This window comes from Eleginops maclovinus, chromosome 22, assembly GCF_036324505.1.
Source record: "Eleginops maclovinus isolate JMC-PN-2008 ecotype Puerto Natales chromosome 22, JC_Emac_rtc_rv5, whole genome shotgun sequence".
NCBI lineage: Eukaryota > Metazoa > Chordata > Actinopteri > Perciformes > Eleginopidae > Eleginops > Eleginops maclovinus.
In genome coordinates this window covers 14119103-14142504 of record NC_086370.1, presented here as the reverse complement: position 1 = coordinate 14142504, position 23402 = coordinate 14119103, and the positions used below count along the sequence as shown (strand labels likewise).

At 40.9% G+C, this 23402-nt stretch overlaps 1 protein-coding gene across 1 annotated transcript; it reads right to left on the bottom strand.

The window, feature by feature from the left end:
- Positions 1-570: 570 nt before the first annotated feature.
- On the bottom strand, positions 571-23402 carry loxl4 (lysyl oxidase-like 4). The gene is made up of 15 exons (XM_063875568.1): positions 23327-23402; positions 21649-21981; positions 20452-20747; positions 20160-20374; positions 13854-13892; positions 13290-13503; positions 13017-13194; positions 8600-8754; positions 8342-8509; positions 7774-7942; positions 7452-7695; positions 6284-6399; positions 5724-5860; positions 3141-3252; positions 571-3049 (listed from the first exon to the last, which is right to left on the bottom strand). Exons 2-15 carry the CDS (start codon positions 21959-21961, stop codon positions 2979-2981), a joined length of 2427 nt encoding a protein of 808 aa, XP_063731638.1. The 5' UTR covers positions 21962-21981; positions 23327-23402; the 3' UTR covers positions 571-2978.

Here is a 23402-nt window from a genome sequence, read left to right as displayed (position 1 = left end):
CAGCTGATTCATCCTAGCTAGCGACCACTTCACAGCTCTGCTGTTTTCTTTCTGGGTGGACTTGTCAGCTATGATCAAATCAGACTTTTGTTAAGAGTACATTTCATTTCCAGACATAGCTGATTACTCCACCTACTTTGATATGCTTGAATTTAGTCATTAATCCCTGGACACTTTTATGTATTTTTGTTATTGAAATAGTTAGGCGATTTCTCGGTTCCCAGGAGGGGCAGTGTTTGCAAAGGATTTAGTCACTGAAAATCTAATCACTTTAAAGGGTTGTCTTTGGGCAGCTTAGGGATTTTAGGGGAAACCTTGTTAAATAAAGTTCTAGTTTCCAAACTGCCTTTTTAAGTGTCTGAAAACCAAGAACCCAGAGTGCTTGAGTAACCAGTATGACAGATCAGATGTTCACCCACAGAATGAATCATATGTATCAGAGCAGGTGGAGTGAAAATGCTACTGGATACTTTCAGTTACTGTTTTCGCAATTCAAGCCTCTTTTCATAAACACATATTCTGCAGAGTCATGTTTTAGAATCAAAAAGGAGGCAGGAAGTAGACGACAGCTTAGTATGTCATGAAGTTTTATTGATTCACAGTAATGATGAATGGATAAATTGTGATTTGGGCTTTAACTGAAATTTGCTCCTGACTCAGCCAGTGTCTATCAAAAAGTTATCCTCCACAAACATGCAAGCACACATTACTTTCTGTATGAGTCCATGCATCACAGCTAAAGCAACCTGAATCACATCACATGAAATGTTATTTGTTCTCTTTAGATGAGGTTTAAGTCCCTGAGAGTACAGCTTTCCATGAATATGATCGTAGGTAAGCACCCCGTAGCTCACACTCTCAGCTTTAAAGACATATAAGCATTACTGGCCATGGAAAACATGTCCCAGTGCTATGCATATAGCATGGGTACAATACAGTAATATGATGAGAGTGGTGAATATGAACCAACTTAAAATATGGAATGGCATATAATTTTAAATAACACAGAACAGACCATAATAAGTCAATATAAAATGTACACAAGCACGACATAACAAAAGAGCACATCAGCAAACACACAGACTTTTACGTCCATATGCTTTCTTTAGCATTTCAAACAGTTTTGTTGTATGGAAGACCTTGTTAAAGGTTATCCAAAAAGCTTTCTCTCCAAGCCTTCCATGAAGTCCAAATAATAAAGGCCCAGTGAGGGGAAAACACGGTACTTAGGAAATTAATTAAGTCTGCATTTGTTTTTATGAGTGACTTATCCTTTCCACTACGAGCCCTGGAAACTGGCCATTAGAAAACCATCTTACCAGATTTAACCACTAAGACTAAAAGCCATACACATCAAACACAGTAATGGGGTAAAACAACATGATTAACAAAAGTTCCATGTTGTAAAAAAGTAGCATCATAGTTTGCTGAATGTAGTAATGTAGAAATGTAGTATATGCAGTATATTTCAGAAGGCCCAGCTTTAGTACAAAATAAGCCCACTGTTTACTGTGTTGAAGTGTTTCTTTTTTCTCCCAGACAAACATGTTGTTCTCGTTGGGGAGCTGAATATGCCAGATTGTGGTCTTCGTATGGCTGCCTACAAAAAGGCAGCTCTGCTAGTAAAAAGTGTCTTTCTGCATAAGTCTTTCTCCAAACTTCATCCCTTTCTCTCTTTCTGTCTTACTTTCTCAGTCTGTCTTACAATCACTGTGTCCCTCAGTAAATCTCTCTTTGTGTAAAGATTCTCGCTCTTTCTGTGATTGCATAAGAAACTATTCCACCGTGTTTCTTGATAAAGCACATGCTATATCCCTAACCTTAACCGTAACCTTATGTCTAACCTAAACAGATGTAATTAGAAGGTTTTTTATATGCTCTCAAAACCCAGCCTGCCTGCCTGCCTGCCACAATACTGTGGTTGTGTCAGGCCAGTTTCCCTCCCAGCGGAAAGGATGGGAGAGAAGAAACTGTACAGTTACAGTTGTTTAACTAAAATAAAACATTTTTTAAATCTGCATCATGGGACAATATAATAACATGGTGTCTATGGTTAATTACACAAGTACAAAAATCAGTTCTGTTAATTATGCGTAAACTAAAAATCTCTTTACTGAGCATGCTGTGTATGTGTGAATCCGTGAATAAATAAAGTTTCGGCATAAATACTACATTGTATATGAAAACTAAAAACAAACATAATATTTCACGTTTTGAAATGTATAACACGATAAAGTCGTTTTGGTGGCAACAGCATGAGGGCAAAACTAGAATACTGATGTTGAAAAGATAAAGTGCTTTGTTCCATAAAATCATTTGACAACCTCTTACCTATTTTAGACAGGAAGTCAAACGTTGTAGCACTACTACACTTTTATAAAACAATGATCTTGTTAAAGCCAAAGCAATTGTAAAATACCTAATGAACTGTAAAAGATAACTAGCCAAGATTAATTTTAAGTTGAAAGGAAGTGAGGTTCATGTAAAGACATACAGTAATGTTTAGAGCACCAATATTGAAGTAATGTAAAAGAGTGAGTGTTACAAAATTCAATACTACTTTTTTTCTTTTTTCTACATTGTAAATGAGTTTTACCAATAGCACTGTCTTCCAAATTGTCTTTGAATAGTTTTAGTTTTTCACATCAAACGCTTTGAATGACTTACTAAAGTTCCAAGCCATCCACATTCACACTATTCTGTATATTTAGAATCATTATCCAGTATCTTCTTACCAAAATAGAGTAAAAAAACATGTCGAGCTGTTTGGCACCTGTCCCACACTGGTTGACAATGGAGTCTCTGCAATGGTTGCTGCTGTGATATGATGTGTTATAATTATTTTCCTCCACATCTGCCAAGTAGGTGAACAGCCCCCATTGTGTGTGTTGTCTGTTTTTTGTGGGTCCTGAGGTCTCAAGGGCTTTGGGCCATCGACCTCTTCCCACCCTGAGTAGACTCCGGCCCCCTAGGACAGGCTAAACAAAGTTGTTGGTGATTTGCCTCTGGTGCTCAAACAGGTCCTCAATCTCTGCGCTGTATGCATCGCCTTAACGGGAAACAGGATATTAGTGTCAGTGACCGAGGAGGGGAGTAATCAGGTTGAACCAAGAAAGAGTAAAAGGCTTTCCTGTGCTCACCTGCATGACATCCATACATGTACACTCTCTGGCCATCGTATTTGCACCGACATCTCATGACGTTGTTCATGAAGTCAGACTCAGCCATGTCCATTGCAGGGTTGACTTCCACCTGCAAAACAACACCATCATACTCAACCTCTGTTCAAAACGACATGTCTCGCAGCTGCATACTTCATCATCACAAACATTTATTAGAAAACAGGAAGAATTTATGACTTTGTTGTTCTCACTTTCATCTAATACTGTAACCAGAGCAGGCCAGGCACATGGTCAAACACAAAATATGTCTCCTCTCCATAGACACTGTCCATACACGCTGAGAAAGCCATTTGACGTAAAGAGCAGTTGGATGTAAAATTGTAAGAGGGCCTGTTATTAAACAGCACTCGAGGCTGGTATTGTTTTTATAGTCAATCCCTTTCTCATCTATAAAAAGCTGGATGACTTTTCCATATAGTATTCCTATTTGGAGATATAAATACACTATACACACAGTCTTCTTTCCCATTGACTTAACGTTGAATGAGTGTGCTTGGTAGCCTACAGCTAACCATATGGACTGAATGACATTTGAAATGAAGCTTTAACCAAGTGTAATGCAAAGTACAAAATACACCGGAGATGATTAAGGGTAGCTCATCATAAAACACTTTATACCTTGTATGAAAACACGTAACAAAGACTCTTCTGCCCACAAAACACATAAGAAGCTGCATTAGAGGTTATGCAACTTTACAGCTGAAGTTTATGGAATGTGGTTGCTCCTCGCAGCAACATCGGTATGCAATAATGACCGAATTTGCCTGAAATTAAAGAGTGCTGCAATAGAGTAGTTATGCATGAGCATGTTTATATGTCTGAGTGCTGGCTTACACTGTACTAACAGTGTGTCATTTGCAGAGCAGCTCCATAACTGCTGATACAACCATTCTCTTAATCTGGTCTGGTGATAATACTGTGAAGCCATTTACTCTAATGGCGGCTCTGTAAACTGCTACGCCCATTTTAAGTACATGTTACAAACAACTACAGGGAGAACCAACGTAAACTAAACTAAAAAAGGAAAACAACTTTTAAAAGGTAAGTGAATGCACAAAAGCTGCCTCTTAATTTTTCAGGGTAAATTACAGTATGGGAGCTTTTGAAGAGGGCCGGTTCAGGGGCAGAATGTGTGGCTCAGTGAGAAAGTGGCAATAAAAATAAAAACAGGGCAGGAGGAATTCCTTGGTGGCAAATTAGCCGTTCCTAATGGAAGGGGGGACTAGCTGCTGTTTGACTAAAGGGAGGTAATAGTTAATTTGGGTAATTGGTGTGTTTCATTGGCAATGGGTGGTTCAAGGGTAAGTCTGCTGTGAAAAGTCAGGCATTACCTGCACTTGACTGGGAAAATTAAAGAACGCAGTAGAGAGATATGCAGTAAAATATATATATTTTTCCATTTCTGCAGCGTTAGTGAATAACAACTATAACTTGGCTCTTTTTTTCTCTCTTGTTCTTCTGTGTGACATTTGGTTATGTTCTCTCAGTGCTTTTTCTCCTAAAATGACCCTGACCTTTTCACCTTCAGTAGTTCTTACAATTTTGTTCCTACATTTCTCTCAATTCCATTTCTGTCCTCTATCATTCATTCCTCCTTTCCGCCTCCACATTGTGCTGCAGCATGTACGACTTTATAATTATACCCTGCTCAACATGCTTAAAATACATCCAGTCAGCACATGCGTTTATACATATGCTTGTCACGTCTTTTGCGAGTACATTAAAAAAATCAGTCTTTAATAGAGAGTAGAGGAGTGTAATTACAAAGATTGAGAGTGACCTCTACGACACACTTTGTGACAGCAGTAATTATCAGAAAGTGAGTTACACAGCAACCAGTCTGCCGCAGCTGGGGGGTTATTGGCAGCATGAGATCAGAAGAAGGCTGCGTACATGGTGGGATCAGCAGTCTGAACTGGAAATGGAGGATAATGGAATATAGAGTCCTTGATGTGGTTTATTCTTGTAGCCACAATGACTCGAGTGTTTGACCTGGGTCAGAATAATGAAAGACGGAGGAATGGTTGAGGGGATGATTGTGAAGTGAGTGGTGGATTTACCGGAATAGACGGAAACACAAACCATTTAAGGACGGAGTCCACCTTAAGATCCTGTAAAAGCTTTTTTTTGTATAACTACATGAGAAAGGGACATTGATATCCTTAAAAGTAAACTTACATTTGTCCCTTAACGACATGCGGTTTCACAGAGTCTTATGTATTGGACTATTTCTTGGCTGGGTGTAGTTGGAGTCTTGTCATCACCATAAAGTATGTAATGTAATCAGTAGAGACTCCAGACTCGTTACTGCACCTAAACAGCTACGGATTTGTTGTAGTGCTATGCTAAGCTAACTGGGTTCTGGCAGTAGTTTCATATTTACCATACAGACATACTGTAAGTGGCACAGATTTTCTCAGGTAACTCTTGGCAAAAACATAATTCCAAAAATGTAGAACTATGATGTTGTTTTATTTACTTGACATGAGTAAATGTACCCAAACTGCAAAAGGAAAAGTTAAATATAAAATGACTTCTGACCTGGAAGATGTAGTCTCCCGGTCGTACATCTGTCACGTCAATCCACTGACAGTCGATGTCGTGGCGATATGTATCCCAACAGCCCACTGAGATACCCTGATCACCCATGTTGTAGCAGGAGAAGCGCTTCTGTTGTCCTGAAGCGCACACACACACACACACACACACACACACACACACACACACACACACACACACACACACACACACACACACACACACACACACACACACACACACACACACACACACACACACACACACACACCAACAACATTATCAATCAAAACAACAAAGCTCATTTAATGCTTGGCACTCCCTGTTATTTTTAAGAGCCTTTAGTTTCTTGAGTTGCAGCAGACTACATTTGCTTTCTCATACGTGCTATTTCATCCATGATATAACGAGTAAATGGAGAGTGAACAAACAACAACAGCAGCGATCTAACACATTAACCACAAAGTAAAAATCTAAATAGCTGTAGCTGAAATATTGATATTAATTTCCTGTCACTAATGGGAAACAGTGCTTTAGTGGGAGTCATGAATAGTGAACATTACCATCAGGGCAATACGTGTCCTCCAGACAGAAACTGGCCTTATGTCCCTCTGCGATCCTCGTGCCATTCAGAGTCAGCAGGTCGTAATGCGTGAACACCTCGATACTGTGGTAGTGCCTGGGACGACAGAAGGGGAAAGTCCAGGTGAGAGTGTGTATGTGTGTGTGTCTGTTAGTGTATGAGTGTGTGCATTTACGCTAAGTGAACACTGGCTCCCTTTGGCTTGTAGCCTAATGACCTCACTGCTCGAACATGAGCGTGGGTGTCACCGTAACACCTCTCACAGAAGCTTGTTTTAGCGCCGGCTTGGTTGAACTGTTTACTCATTCCGAGTGAATGGAGGGCTTTGAAACACCCGTTCCTAGCTCTGATGTGTTGTTGTTACAAACTGAAATGGACTTGACCGTGCGTGGGCTGCCCTGTCCTCTGTATTACATCCGACCTGTTGTGACTAGATTGGTTCAGCAGTCATTTCCACAGACACATGCGGCAGCGAGTCTAATCAATCTGGAGGGATGACAACACTGTTTCGGGTCACTCATAACTTACTAGAACACGTCACACAGCCAACACTGTGGGCTTCAAATGGCTCCTTCTCTCATGACGACAGGCCTGAGGGTGCTCTCGTCATCTGACAAGAAACTGACTTACAGAGGTGGTAAACTGAGAGGTAGAGTGGAATTTGTTACAAGTAGACCTGAGGCCAATATTTAGTCTATTTACAACTAATGTACAAATTGCTGCTGTCGCCCGTTGACAGACAAAGGCTCTTTTGTTTTAATGCCCCGTGTTGCACGCTACCCACAGCCCCCCTGTCAAACCATACGCACACTGGCATACACATCACACTTCAGCATGTTTTTTTTTCCTGGTAGCAATTGAATGCAATTAAATTAAATATATCCCAAATTGCTCAACAAGAAGAGAGCTATTTCAAAATGCACGTATAAGCAATTTTGTACGAGGAACAGGTGTTTGTCAGAATATTTTTTAAAACCCCAGCTCACCTGAATCGAAGACACGAAACCACAGTTTTCCCCAAAAAAACACTTAGAACGACCACAGGGGCAACCACAACATCCCACTTATAGTAAGTATTCAAACAGTTATTTCCATTGCAACAACCAAAGCAATGTCACAACTCCCTAAACTCCTGAGGGATGCTATACCTGTGACACTGGTGCCATGTCCAGCTCTCTCTTGTTGCTTTGGGTCTGAAATCGGACCGACCCAGGTTCATGATGCGGGAGGAGAAGCGCAGCAAGCGACGGTGGCCATAGGGCCAGTTCATCCTGGCTGCGGACGAGGACAGACAGTTCTCCTCATTGGCACAGGTCAGCAGGTGGAGGGGTCGGTCTTCCAGGTAGGCTGTCTCCTGGACCAGCTGTGCATCCAGAACAAGGTCAGGCGCCGCTGAAGGTCAGATGTGAGCGGTTATGTTAGGATACAAACAGATATAGAATAATTGGCTACAAAGAAGGCTGTACTTACTGTCTGAACAGCTGACCCCAGCGGCCTTAGTCCCACCTCCTCGAGGACAGTGGAGATGGGTGTTGCGGCGACACTGTTGAATTGAAAGCTCCGTGCCAACACAGTGAGTTCCACTGAGAATCACATCAGTGGCAGCGGCATTCGAGTCACCGGGCCAGTACCAGGTCTCCTGTTGAAGGAAGGACGTGGGGGAGGGGTCACAGGACATAGCAAACCTGTCAGGTTTTCTCTCAGTAAGTAGAATACTAGCTCATTGTCCATCACAGTAAATACAGGCGCTGTGACTATGGATTGGCCTCTCATCCATTTGTTGTTTTTTCATCAATAACCCAGACACCGCTGAAAGGATTTTGATAAAACTTGGATGAATGATGCCTCATAACACTAACCTGGCTTTTTTAAAACACATTAATTGGTTTAGAAGTGGGAATGTTACATTGTTTGTTCATTCAGGACAACATGCCCATTATTTTAGAGACTTCAACAACAGATTTACGAATAAAGGGCGGAACAGAGATCGAAATGACATGATTGTTGACACCTTTTTGTTGGTCAGGAAGCTTGTTACCTGATGAGCACTGGCAGCGAAACCCAGGCCGAGCTGTCTGCATGTCACCATGGCTTCATTGATGCCCCAGTTCTCACTACAGACAGAGCCCCAACGCTTACGACCCCCAATCTCCATCAGCACTTCAACGCGGCCTTCTGACGGGACTCTGCCACCAATAAGTCGCACCTGAAAATCAGTTATAGGGATTCAATGGTTAGTCATGGTTATCAGTGAAAGCAAATACATTTTCGTCTTGTTTTAGAGTCATTTTTATACCGTGTTCTCCATCCCGGTCTTAGGGACATTACAGCGTACTGAGGCATCTTGGCTGTGTTTGAACGTCCATGGTTGAACCTCCTGGAAGTAGCAGTCTAGGATGGAGCGCTCACTCCCCATACACTGTACACTGTTTATGTGGATAGGTCCGGTACCTGAAGAGGGAGGAGGACATAAGGTAGATTTAAAGACTATGCTGACAAAAATAAGGCAGGAATATATGGGAGCCAGAAGAGCATAGACATAACTGAAGAGCAATATTTATAGTGTACTGTTCGGGGCCACCAAACATAGACGCAGAGGCATTACAGGACTTTATCACGAAAAGGAGCTCGCACACATCCAAGGCTCTTTATTCTTTTCAAGCAATTATGCTTTGCTATTTTAGCAACAAACCAACAACGATAAGTTCCTATCTGTCGTGACAAAGTGCTTTTGCAGGCCAAGCGTCGGCAGCACCACAAACATCTACTTTAGGGATCTGCCACACCTCATTACCACTATTCTGTTGCTGTTGGCACAACAACAATAACATTGTGTGTAGTCCACCTCCCTGGGTGAACAAACAAGGGCAAATCTGTGGGTACAAAATAAAAGACTTTCATAGTATCTGTTTATGGTTTTAAACCAGATCATCTCTAAATAACATAGAAGATGGAAGAAATAAATCTTAAGATAAAGATTTTGTGAATGCAAACAGCTGCCGCCACAATGATGGCAGGGTGTGAAAACACAGAGCAAACACTGGCTGCAGTGTTTTCTTTAAACAAAAGACACAAACGGCAAACGTTGAAATGTAGCAGCATTGAAATAAACACAACCAAAACCACAAAATCCGGGGGAAAAAGAGAGAAACCAAGAAGGAAGGGCGTGAAGAAAGATGACTTGAATGGTATGGAGCAGATTGCAGGCTAACCCCCCCCATCTGTCTCTGTGTTGGTTTTGGTAGATTGTAGGTCTGCTTCCATACTGGTCACCCTGCGTGGGTTCAGACTTACGAAAAAGAAGCTTCAAAACCACTTCCGTCTCTATCTACAGTGAAGAGGCCACAAACTAGATCCAAACTCCCACTTTTTAAGTTATCAAGACAAACATGGGGCCCAGTCAAGGGATCCTCCAAATGAACAGTGACACGCTGTATTTAAACCTTACTTTGGGAAATCCACAAAAACCAAAAATACATTTCAAGAAACTGGCCACACACACACATACATGCACACATACACACACAGGCAGTCAGGTTGTTTTATTTCCTTTTGTAATATAGTACTCTAAATGTATATGTACTGCAAAATTACACGGTAACGTTACAATGTCGGTCAAGAAAGAAAATAGAAACCGTTTCCCTGTAATTTAACTTACTGATGGTGATAATAAATGTAATGATGATGGGAGTTAGATGGTTAGCAGATGGAGTTTAAACAGAGCTTAGAATATTTGTCTTCACTTTCATTCTGCCGGACATCAATTTAACAAATGATCAAACCAACTTCAACATAAAAAGTCAAAGATTGACAGCAGAATTCAGGAATAATAGAAATGTGGAGGCTTACATTTAGTATTCACAAGAAAATGTTTGAGCTTGATTACCAAATTGGCAGATGATTTGGATGGATTAGAAAACATACTTGGAAACATGGAAACAGGGTCAATTTGGTTGCATTCTTGTTGAGAATAGCTTAAATAGTTGGTTAGTGGTTACAAGGGAAACCCTGTTCTTCTCCTCTGAAATTATATTCTGTTTTAGGCACAAAATTATGTAGAGTGTGTAGTTTTGCTAAAATCATGTTTCTAAATAGATCTGTCTGACTATGCGTCTTTAGATGGTAGAAGCCAAGAAACATCGAAATAATTTCCTTTTCCTGTCAATAGGATTTTTAAGCTGGGTTGCAAATTATAGGGTATTATAATTATATAAATTCTAATTATGCCAATTAAATTACAACTTTACTTAAAAGGGGGATGCTCTGTGTGGTGTGAAATAGAAAGTTGTACAACCAGTCTGATAAGTGAGACCACATTAAAGCCATCTCTGACTAGCCGACTGTCTACCTCTCTCCCAAGCCAAACAGTCAGTCGACCACAACCTGTATCATATTTGATCATCATAAATGATCAAATATTTTCCTTTGGCGTCTTCGGTTTGATAGAAAAGATTATTTATTTCGCGTGCTGACATAAAGCATGTGTATTTGAATGTATTCAGAGTTATGTGAAGTCTAAACATTTGACTTAAATGTGTATGCGCCATCAGAAAGGATGATTTTAAACTTTATGCAAAACTTCTACAAAACTACATGTTAAGCATTTCACTATTTCAGAGTCCCTCAGTGAGGGTTTGTTCTATCAAAGAGTCTAAATTGGGCCTCAACGACATATACCCCTGTGTTTAAGTGGCCTCCGAGCACATGGAAAATTATATGTCAGTAAAATGTCTAACAGGCTGCATGTTATAGAAAGGAAGTTATGAGAGGACTTTGAAGTCCAATCATCGTGCAATGGCAGTGTATAGGACAGACGGACAGATGGAAAGGGAGAGTACTGTGCTGTATGCGTGTGCATGAACGTGTGTGTGTGTGTGGGCGCAGAGGGGAGAGTATGTACCTGCATATGTGTGAAGTGTGTTTATGGGGTTTATTTTAATTTTACAAGCACAACAACCAACGGTAACTCTTTAGTGCAAAGACTGTCGCCTTCTCAAAGCACTCCTTCTATTTTGGTTCATGTATGTGCAAGCAGTGCAGGGCTGTGAGATGGCGAATGATCAGGGTCCGTCAAATCCCAGGTGTCATCGCTCCAAAAGCTGTACCTATCGCAGCGTGTAGAGGTGAGTTTGGCTATTTTGCAGCGGTCTTGTGTCATTTGCATTTTAATCTAATCAAGGTAAACACAACACACTGTGTGTGTAATGGTCCTGCTCTGGCACAGCACTTCTCAATTTGGACTGATTAGCATATCTGTCCTAATGCCTTCAGATAAATGCAGGAATTGTATTAAGTTTAGAAGCTTTTCATACAGTTTAGATGAATGCAGGGGAATTTACTGGTGTTCTACCTTTACCTACACTAAACCTTCATTTTGACAACAGATTTGAATGCATCTACTGATTGGAGAGTGTTTCCTTAGTGATTTACTATTGTAATCTTTTGTCTTTTTTCTGTGCATTTGTATTTTGTTTGCTGTTGACAAATTCTGGCAGCTGAGTGATGGTACGCCAGAAACAGATTGAAATGTATTTTATGTGTGAAACATCTTGTACTGGGCCCTCAAATACCACACAAGAGGACATTTTAAGTTGAAGAAAATCTGAAAGAGTAAACCTGGCATTTTAAAAACCAGAACCACATCTTAATGTTTAAATCTGAGACTGATTTTATAAACTACAACCAAGTAAAATACCCATGCATGTACCTGCATATACACAAATATAGTTCAATGGTTGGATCAGGAAAAGAATATAATATATAAAGCTTAATATTGCTGGAACCATAATGAACCTGAATTCTGGCTAAAGTTAAAGTGTTGATTGAATCCAGACGACAAGGCGTGTGAAGCCTTGTGCAGTAAAAGTATCCTCAAAGGAGCCGACGTAACCAAATTTAAGTTCTGTCAGGTTTTTCAAAAAGAAAAGTAGTATGAATTACATCATCTACAGAAAACCAAATTGAAGAGGTTGAAAGGTAACAGGGAGTACTTCAACACGTACAAAAATACCCTACTGTATGTATGATTAACTGAACAGCTCAACCAGAAGTCTGCTGTCCCACATTTCATCTTGATCAGCTTGATTAGAGACTACACCCCAGACGGAGGCATGGAGAAGCGGTTCTCACATCTCGTAAGGGTGGGGACACCACTGGCGCAGCTGGATAGTGACTGAATCCGTGCATCATCAAAGCCGTAAAATTGAAAATGAAGGAAAAAGACCACAGTACTCAGTGAGTAAATGAAAAGATTGCTTGAAGCTAGCAAGATTATGTCTGTGGCTAATGTTACCAAATGCCAACGTAAACATCCATGGTTTATAGTATTACATTTTGTGTGTGAAAGTATGTGTGTGTGACTGGTGTTTGGGCAGCTGGAAGCCCTGGCACAGGACTTGTTTAATCACAGCTGGAGATACTGCAATCAACACATTTGCACCTTCCAGAGGTTACATACAGACTCAGACAGACAGGCAAACACACATGCCCATGCATTATCTTATCAGTCAGGGCAGACGGGTGCGGCGTCTAAGATAAGCAAAAGAGTGGAAAAGTCTCCCTGTCTTCTCTGGAATACCATGAAGCGTGATAAACACATTCAAACATCCAAATTGCAGACTCAAAACAGCTAGAACAAATGTGGAGTTCTCTAGATTCCCAGTCTCAGTTATGTGGAAGCCTTTGCTCTGTGCAGGAGCAGTTCTCTTGCTTACCTTGACCCATAAAGGCTCCATTCAGGGCATCCTTGGCAGTGCCAAAGCCCAGTTCTCTGCACACCACACTGGCTGCAGGTCTGTCCCACATGTGGTCCACGATCGTCCCCCATTTTCCATCTCTTAGCACCTCCACACGACCCTCACCCAGTCTGGGGCCAGCCTTCAGACGCACAGGCTGTACAGGGCAGCAAAGGGAATATAACTTGGCTTATTCAGTTCATTAAAACACAGTATGATGTGCCAGTGTATTCATCACCGTTTTAATCTTACCACAACTGGATAGGGGGCCTGGGGTCTTCCAGAGGAGATGCGAGCAAACTGAGGACCTGGCACACACTTGACAACTGCATGCCTCCCGTTCTTACAAGGACTGGGACTCCGGGGGATTGACAACTGAGCGAGGCACTCTGACAGGGAGTTCTCAATCCCCTGGCAGTGAACTTTCTCTATCCAGAATCCCTTCTTCTTTGACATCATGCTCAATCTAGAAAGAAGTAAACATTTCTGGTAATATATTCCTAAAACCAACTGGTAAAAATATCTAGTATTTCCTCGAATACATTACAAGTAAAATGGCAATAATTAACGTTAAAGATAAAAACACATCCTTAAATATTGTTTATGAAGGGTTTGACACTTAAAATATACTGAAAACTAATTTTGTTAATAGGAGTGTGTGGTTTTGTTTGATCAGATTTGATTGAAACTCTTAAATATGTTTTCAAGCCTTTAAAGAACTTCAGCTTGTTGGATCTGCAAGTATCTCACAGAATTATACAACGAGTGAGATCAAGTATGACTATCGAACAAGACGAATAATTGTATTTGTATTACCTTGTAGAAGGATCTGCCACCTTGGTATCCCATATTTTCCTGTAGAAAACACAAAGCACAGATGTTAGTTTTATCAGGTACGTATATTACCTGAGGTTACCAACACACACACACACACACACACACACACACACACACACACACACACACACACACACACACACACACACACACACACACACACACACGCACACGCACACAAACACACACACCTTGGTCACCAATTTATCACGCGGCAGGTTAGGGACTGAACAATATACTGTAGCATCTGTTGTTTGTTTTATCTGTGACCTGGCCACACAGGAGGGATTTCTGCCACAGCTAGTAGCGGCACAAACACATACCGACTTACTTAATACATGGTTTTGACTAAAAGCAGTTACAGCTCAGACACTGACTTGATCAAAGGACGAATCATACAGCTCTATATATAAATCGTCCATGTATAACACCAGAATGAGCTCTGCTTGCGGCTTTGTGGTGATTGTAAAGCTATAAATATATTAATGCAGATGACTGTTATAGTTAAAGGAAGAATGCAATGTTCTGGTTCTCCTCCAGCAACTCTTATTCCTGTCTATCTTTTTTGCTTTATAGGTTTAGTAAGATATATTTCCATCTGGAATGTGGGCTGCTTGCTGTTTACTGTGTTTATGTTTAGAGTTAGGCAACAGCCTTTTCTTGTCGTCAACATACGGACAAGTGTTCACAGGAATCTGTTGCTGGGTAAATCTTAATTACTCACCTTTACACTCAATGTACTTGCCTTTTAAACTAAAATAGACCCTTTAGATAAAAGTCTTTAGGGTATTTGAACATAACTGCAGGAGTTAGGAACTATAAAAGTGTTTTTTTTCTTTCAAACACCAGATATTTTTAACTTTGTTGTTAACCTCCAAAGCCACACGCAGTCCAAACAATCATGACATTTAACATCAGTGATGTACAACAGTTCTGGGAAAACAGGGTTTGACCAAGCACGATATACAAACAAAAACTCTGGCAGTGCGCAGCATGTCAGAGAAACCAGAACCGAGGAGAGACTTATGCACCAAGTATGCTGGCTGACTCGGGAGAGCGGCGGAGAGGAAAGCCTTCTGTTCTCTTGGCAGACCCGCAGAGCAGACATGCCACAAAAAACCATGCCAGGACATCCTTAACCATTGCAAAGGGCATGCACCATCACCTCAATTACTTTAAAACACTCATACACACGCTACAGCCTGACTTGTGTAAGAAAGAGCCTATTATCGTCCAGCATTAGTACATCAAGATATTCTGGTGGTGCTACTGGCAGAAAAATTAAGGTTTGTACGGTTATTAAGAGACTAACATTGTTATATACATTGTTTATTTTATAAGATAATCTGACCGTCTAAAAGATTTAGGGTTGAGTATCTTGTCTCTTGATCAGTTCACCACCCGCTCTTCCTCCTGAGCACTGGACCATTCATCAAAGTTAGCTTGTGAGGTGTAGCTTCATTAAAATACCACATCTTTTTTAAGTGTAATCTCTTTAAAGCTGTATATCAGCATGGCATTACAAGTGTGGGAGGCTCAATTAGTTTCTATATTTTGTGGCTACTGACACAGCACTTTATTAAAAATACTCCTGGTTTTAGTGGCATTCACGTATATAGAAACAAACATGTCCAAGGATATTTGTATGAATGGACAGGTAGATAAATATTGAATTTCTGACATGAACTCCAGAGATTCCTATAAATGTCAAGCAAAGAACCTCAAAAACAAACTGAGGATGTTAGAATAAAGAGAAGCATTGTCTTTGACATGATGTTGATGGCTGTGTGAAGTCATGGAATGCTGACTGAACACTTTTACGAATCACATAACAACCTGTTTCTTCATGCTGTAACTGTAAATGGGGCAGGAGAGACCAAAAATGTTAGCATTGCAAATATTTCTCAAATATTCAAACTTAAATTGTAGCAGTCATTTATCAAAAACAGCTGTTTTGCAAATTAAAGAATAAATGGTTGTTTCTCAGGCCCATTTGAAGCTCTGAGGTAAACTTAAATTATGAACATCTGTTTATGAAATCTCAACAGCTTGAATAGCATTGCTTGCTACCTTTCAAATATCTATCAAACATCTGACTGGATGAGGGAGAAAACTCCACTATTTTATAAACACATGCAGTGCTGTGAATAAAGCCGTTTCTGAGACCTGCTCTAATTGGCGACTGACACATTGTATAGAATTTAACACTTATTCTTTACGGTGTTTTGAATTAAACTTGTAAAATATCTGAAATGTGTCTACCATGTGGCTCTGCAGTAACATCGGGTATAGAGAGTAAGGACCATGAACACACACTCGCACACACACATTTTCCCTTGAGGCAAACATGTCTGTGACTTGTTTGTGACCTCACCACAGACCAATCAGCTAACCATTTTCCCTCTTAAGAAACCAACAGGACTACTATACAGGATTTAAACGATACCGTCAGGTCTTTAATTTCAATGCTAATGCTTTAAATGCTGAATTTCATCCACAAAAAAAAGTATGTTTAAACTCGTGTAATAATAGTAAGCAAGAGCAATGAACAGGTGGACTCAGTTTGAGGTTTTTTCTACCTATATATCATTCATCACCTTAAAGCCACTGAGCAGTGTGAAGATGTTAAAATCCCCAAAAATCTAATTTAAGGGGAACTGTTGAGCTGTTCTTAAGCCGGTTAATAGCATCCTCATGCAGCAGAAAAACTGAAAAATCTTTAGGGGGTTGGGACATTTTTATCAGAGTAAAAACCTTAGTTAATGTATAATCCTTTGGTTTAATATTCTCTTTATGTTTTGCTTTTTATTGAAGTGAAATTGGAAGCGTTGACCATTTTATTCCCTATACTATACAAGAATGCTAAAATATATCGCCATTAAACCTTGGTTTGCATAATGCTTGTTCAGCTCATAATAAGCATGTGACGTTGGAACTAATGATCACCAAAATCTAAATGAAAAAGGCCAAGATTAAACATATTTGATCTTGTTCAGAGATCTCATTTGCCCAAATCAAATATAAGATTTCATTATTTAATTCACTTCTAAAAGGATCTTGCATTTAAAATCGTAATTTAATATTTACGCGCAGCCAGAAGCAGCTGTCATAAATCCCAATCCTTCAACTCAGTTTTGAAAGCCGGCTTCCAGTCTGTTCACAAAAATAACGACCGGCATGCGAACAGAAATGAAAAGATGGTTAAATTAATTAAAGAGAAGGTCACTGAGGAAGATCACACAGACATCAGACAGGAAAGCCAGACTCAGTCACTCAAAAATGTCACACAAAAGCACGAAAATGGTAGCCTCGTCAAGAACATTTCAGCTAAAACATAATTAAATATGAAATGCCGGTTAAGTCCCCAAATCACTATGGTGACAGACGAAGACAGACAGCTGCTGACACAGCGGGCCGTGTTGCAAACGGCAGCTGTAATTGAACATATTTCACACGAGCAAGCGAAAATCTGGCCCGTCTGACTGCTGCTCCTGTGCTTTTTCTAAATCTCCTCTTCCTCTTGTTACTCTCTTCCTCCTCGATCGCCAACTATGTCTTACTCTCTCTCACACACAGCTATAATTGGGGGTGTTTTTTTTTTCACTCTCAGCAGAAACCCCGGAGAGCCTTGGTCCTGACCAACCTGTAATTTCAGCATCTTCAGATTCTCATCCAAGAGACACAGCGAGCCGAGAGACATGGCATGGTCCGGGTTTCTAAGAATGGCCTGAGAGACTTGTAGCAAGGTGGAGAAACTGGGGAGGGGGGGTGTCACTGGCTAAATTTAGTCAAACCATGCAATGCAATCCTAAACTTTCCTGGCAACTTTTTAAGTATTTCAGATGTTACATGGAAACTGAACATGATATTGTCTAACACCCAATTGTTTCTCCATGACTCCTCTTACATTTTGTACAGTAATTATGGTTACAGTGGCAATTTAGAGTGCAATCCTTACAATTACCTAAAAGTAAATGCTGAGAAAGCATTACCTGTGTTTATCAACTATTTTTTTGCTGGTTGTAACTGTTTGTTGTATATAAACATCCCAATACAATAACAACGATAAGGTTTCACCCTGAAAACAAAATATTGCAAGAGTGTAAAACTGTTGCAAAAATAACACATTACTGGCAGCCGAGACTTTGAGGCATGTGTACACCTTGTAGTCAAAAACACATTTTGGGAGAGAACAAATATGCATCTGCACGGATAGAAAACAGGTACATATTTAGAAGCAAACACATCACTGAGGCTACAAAAAAAACCCAGGTCATACCCAGGACAAGCCGACCAACATATATCCAAACCGACTGCTTTCATGCCTTAGAATTTACGCGCACAGCAGAAAAATCAACATAATGGCGTCCGCTCAAACCTTACACTGTGCATTTATAAGCAGATGTATGTTGGCTAAGAAGTATTATCCACTTTGGTGTGGCTGAGGTCAAAGCCTTAAAGAGCTTGTGGAGTTCTATTGTTTAAGTTTCTTTTTCCTGACCTTAGAGGGAGACTTAAAAACAACACCCTGAAACAGGCACTGAGCAGATTCCTTGCAGGCTTCAGTCCAAGCCCTTCAAGCCACAGCAGCTTCGTCCTCCTCTGTCATACCTCTCTTCTTGGTGAGCAGCCAGATCTCTTATGTGGCAGCAATGCAAATATACCCATCTAATTCCTCACTCATCTCCTTCTTGTTCTTCTCATCTCCCGTGCATTTGCATTAAGTGGCAAATCTTTACTGCGATAGAAAATCGAACTGAAGCATAAAAAGCATCACACCTGCAATGCGGGGAAGCTCTAATAAACGAACGTGTACAGAGACACGGCCAGGCTGTTCGACGACAGCTCATTCTGAGGACCTTTTATTACTGGAGATATGACGCCTGATGATGCCCCTCTTCCAACAATAGAATCCAGTTAAAGCATCACTGTGTTCCCAATAACAGAGTTAGGAGCACACAGCTTAATTCAACGGCAATGCAGAAAAACTTTCAGTGAGTGTGTGCTCCAAAGGGTTGTTGGTAAAGAAATAGTATTTTGTTTATAAAATAGTCTATAAAACAAATAAGTTACCCCCTCAACAGCTTTAGTAGAAAGAGGATTCTTGCACATACAATACAGAGGAGATGTTGCGTCCTGTCTGTCCTGTGTGGAGTCAGAATAGGCTTGGCCAAAAGAGGGAAGGAATAGCTAAACTATGAATCACCTAGCCAGTAGCTCTCCAGGAACTGCATCCAACTGGGTCCCCCTTCCACTGACAACGGCAATTAGTCAGAGGTTATTTATTCTTATAAAAGTAATGGCGTAATACTCTGTGTGGTCTGTGGTTGAAGACAAAAATGCCACTTGCTACTCTTATGTGTGTCTGAATATGTAGCAGGAACCAGCAGTTGGTTATCTTAGCTTAGCATAAAGGCTGGAAACGAGGAGCTAGCCTGGCTTCATCCACAGGTTTTTTTAAATCTTACAAAACCACCTGTAAATGTTGTGCTTTTTTACCATTTAAAAACCCCTGCTCTAGCACACATAGTTGCACACACACACACACACACACACACACACACACACACACACACACACACACACACACACACACACACACACACACACACACACACACACACACACACACACACACACACTGGCACTTGCTTTTGAAGTGGGGTGTAAAAGTGAAGGGATGCATGGCTGACTCAAGCCTGCCGAGGCTGCCCTGTCAATAAGACAAGTCGCATCACAAAGACCCCCATCCCACTCTCCAATAACCACCTCTGTCTCACACATGGTATTGATGGGACAGTTAAAGCACAATCAGCAGTGATATTACACCTCAGCATGGGAATCTAAAAGTTAGAGTGGGGCTGTTTGTCTGAGAGCTGCAAGCTGAAGATAGCATCAGAGAGAGAGAGAGGAGAGCATAGGTGCTTTGCCTGGAGAGAGGTGCAGAGAAAGGGCAGCAGAGAGAGGACAGGGATTCCTTTATCATCATCCTGAGGCTGAGGAAGGGAGGGGGGAGTAAAGGGGGACACAAGGCAGAAGTGGCTGGGGGAGTAAGATAAGCCCAACAAAAGGTCTTTACTCAAAGCGGCTTTAAACAGGATGTCACTGTTGCGTTTTTATTCTTCAGTATGAGTTTTTATTTCCTTAACAATGGGATGAATGACAAAGCATGCTGCCCTTCTGAACTACAGTCAACAGCCCGGTGTAATGTAATCTAATAACTTGAGTTCATAAATGTAAAATGTGTTGCTCTAAGTGCCGCTAGCAGGAAAGATTAACACTCACTTGTATGTTTTGACATTGTGCTGAGTAGCCTCTGGAAAGCCAAGCATCCCACACACAACTCGGCTGCTGTTGAGACTCCAACCAAGGTCGCAAACCTGCCTCCATCTCCCAGCATGCTTCACTTCCACCGCACCTTCTGTGATCAGGCTCTTTCTCTTTGTAGCCATGAGGATGGGACGAAGACGGACCTCCTCGATTCGCACCTTACTTGGACCCTTGGGGAAGAGGAAATTGTAAATTGACATGCCTTTCTAAGATTCACATAGAGAGTATCAGAAGTAAACCGCTTTACCGGGTGGTGTCTTTGGAACCTGGGGATCTCTTGTTGATGTCCGTTTCCATAATAGCCATATCCTGGATGCCTGCGGGTGGCCACGATGCCCTGCCACTGAGGTGCAGGGCTTCCATTGGGCCTGGCGTACGTGGTGTGGCCTCGACTGGCTGTCTGATCCGGCCTGCGTTCAGTGTTGCACACCACCCCCAAGTCTTCCGTGTGTTTACAGTCATTCACGCCCCAGCCGTTGTGTTTGCAGTCCTTTAAGGACTTCTCTGAGCCGTCGCAGCGTACGTTATCCATCCATATTGGGCCTTGTGAAAGGATAAACACTTCATTATGTCATTCATAGTGACTTTCATTGATTGTTCAATAAACAAACCGCGCATTGCATCTACACAAGGGACCCGAATCAGTTCCTAAACACCTAACACTTGACTTTTACTGGCGCCGTGATTTAGGGTTGCACCTTAGCGGCGTGTTTAGCAGTGGATACACAGTATTTTACAAGGCAGGTTGCTGTAGATCCTGCCTCTTGAATCTATTCAACCTTCTCTTTAATTTGGATTTAAAAGCAGCACTAAAGAATGTGCATAAACCACAGCAAGTGTTGCACAACTCTGGCAAGTGAATGCTATTATTATTCTAAAACAAATGCCCTATCTTGGCCCATATATTTGCCTGCTAGGCGACCTTAATGAGATGTAGAGTCCAATCCCACAACAAGTTATCTTTGTCACTTTATGATGTTAGTTATTTTGGATGCCTTAATTGGTGGTCTTTTCATGTAGCCATGCATTTAAAGTTTTGTGGAGGAAGCACACAGGAGACAGGTTTTCAATTAACTGTTCCAATATGGCCGCCTACCTTAGAGTCTCAATATAATAAATGACAATGGGCGTTTTTAAGTGCAGACATTTTGACTCTTTATTGTGTGAATAGCACAGTTGTAATTAATACCACTAAGGATAGCTTTGTTTGAGTAAGTCAGTGAGCTATCATGCATAGAGACAGTGCTCTGGAGCTATGCAGTCCTTTTAAGATTACACCTGGTTCTGTGGTTTCCCTGTTATCATGTCAAAGGCCAATCATAGTTTGTCATCAAGTGAAGTTGTTTTTTTCCTACAATAAAAAGCCATTTACATTTTTTCAGTAAATCGTCTCACTTCCAAAAGTGACTCAATTGTTGTAATTTGTTACAGGAAGTGTTCTCACCGGTTCCTTCTCCATACTGAGCGCTGTGAGCCCACGTCACACCGCTCTGGAAACCCAGCTCTCGGCACACCACGTTGGCCAACTTGATGTCCACTTCATCATCGCAGACAGTCCCCCAGGTGTTGTTGTGCAGCACCTCCACGCGCCCTTCGTGAGGTTCTCGCGCAAAGTTGCCTGCCAAACGCACCTTGGCGGCGGGCGCGCGAGGCGCCCTGCGCTGATTGGATGTGCTCCGCCTAGGTTCACCGTGTGCGGGAGAGGAGAGGGACAGCAGCAGGAGGAGGAAGAAGCTCAAGCAGAGGGTGCGGATCATCGTGACCGAGAGGAGGGGGTCTGCAGGTACAAGACACTGCATGATTAAATGTGTTCCTCTTGTTATGCTTTATTTAACGATGTTTCACGTTATTGTATTAATTTGGCTCCTTTTAAATTGACCAGTGGAGTATTATACCTGGCTAGTCAATTAGGCCATCAATTTAAAGCTACAGGCTAATTTCCCCCTTATAAAAAACACCTGCCATCACCTTTAGATGACATACATCTTGAAACTAAAACTACCTTGTATAAAGACACACAAGTCAAAGTCAGTCTTTAGAAACCCCTCATACGCGTGGTAATTAAATGGACCAATGGTGACATCCTCTGGACAAAAGAATTTCCCAAATTGAAAGAATTTCCAAATTGGGATCAATAAAAGTCATATCTATCTATCTATCTATCTATCTATCTATCTATCTATCTATCTATCTATCTATCTATCTATCTATCTATCTATCTATCTATCTATCTATCTATCTATCTATCTATCTATCTATCTATCTATCTATCTATCTATCTATCTAATGCAGATAGACTACAATAAACTATTTTCACTCTACTCAATGGCAGAATAAAGCCAAGAGATAAAAAGGGATCTCAGTCATAGACATAAAACCAGACTTGTTTTGAGTCTCACAATTCATTTACCTCACTGGTGCATCATCAATTTTGTAGTGATACAATGCAAGCCAAAGCACATTAAATGACTAGGCCTACTTTTCGGTCATGTCAAACATAGGCATATAATTAAAGACCAACTAACGCACTTGTATTGGAATTCACGTGAATTAACATCCCTGAAGGCGTACTAACCAGACATGAGACAGGTTTTAACTGGAGGTTAACAAGTGTCACAGCCAAACAAGAACGCAGCGGTGGAGACAGACACACTGAAACATTAAATCACTGCATGCCGCAGAACAACACAGAGCACGAAATACACCAAATCTGCTTGTCTACTTTGACGGTAAAATTATAAAGGAAAAAACCATCTACAAACAAACAGACTTTGCAGGCATGGATACAGTAAATCAAAGTGGAAAAAGCAGCTTAATCCTACTGCACTGTTTGTCTTGTGTTTATGCTTATTTCATAGTAACAACTTAACAACAACGAATATTTCTTCCTAATGTTTGAACATTGGCAGATATATAGTTTTTAGCTAACAGATTTATAAAATACATTCTAAAAGCTAACAGTCAAAAACAGAAAAGCATCTCAACACTGTTACACCTGTTACACTTACACACAGATAGACTATCAATAAAAAAACAACAAACTGATAAATCAAGGTAGAGTAAATAATATTCCATACCAAAATAAAATGTAAAAAGAGCAGGTAAGTTGAAAGTTCACTCACCTGGCAGGAAGCAAATGCTAGCAGTGGTGGACGTCACTGGCTAGGGGAGAGTGACTGAGTGAAGGAGTGAGTCCAC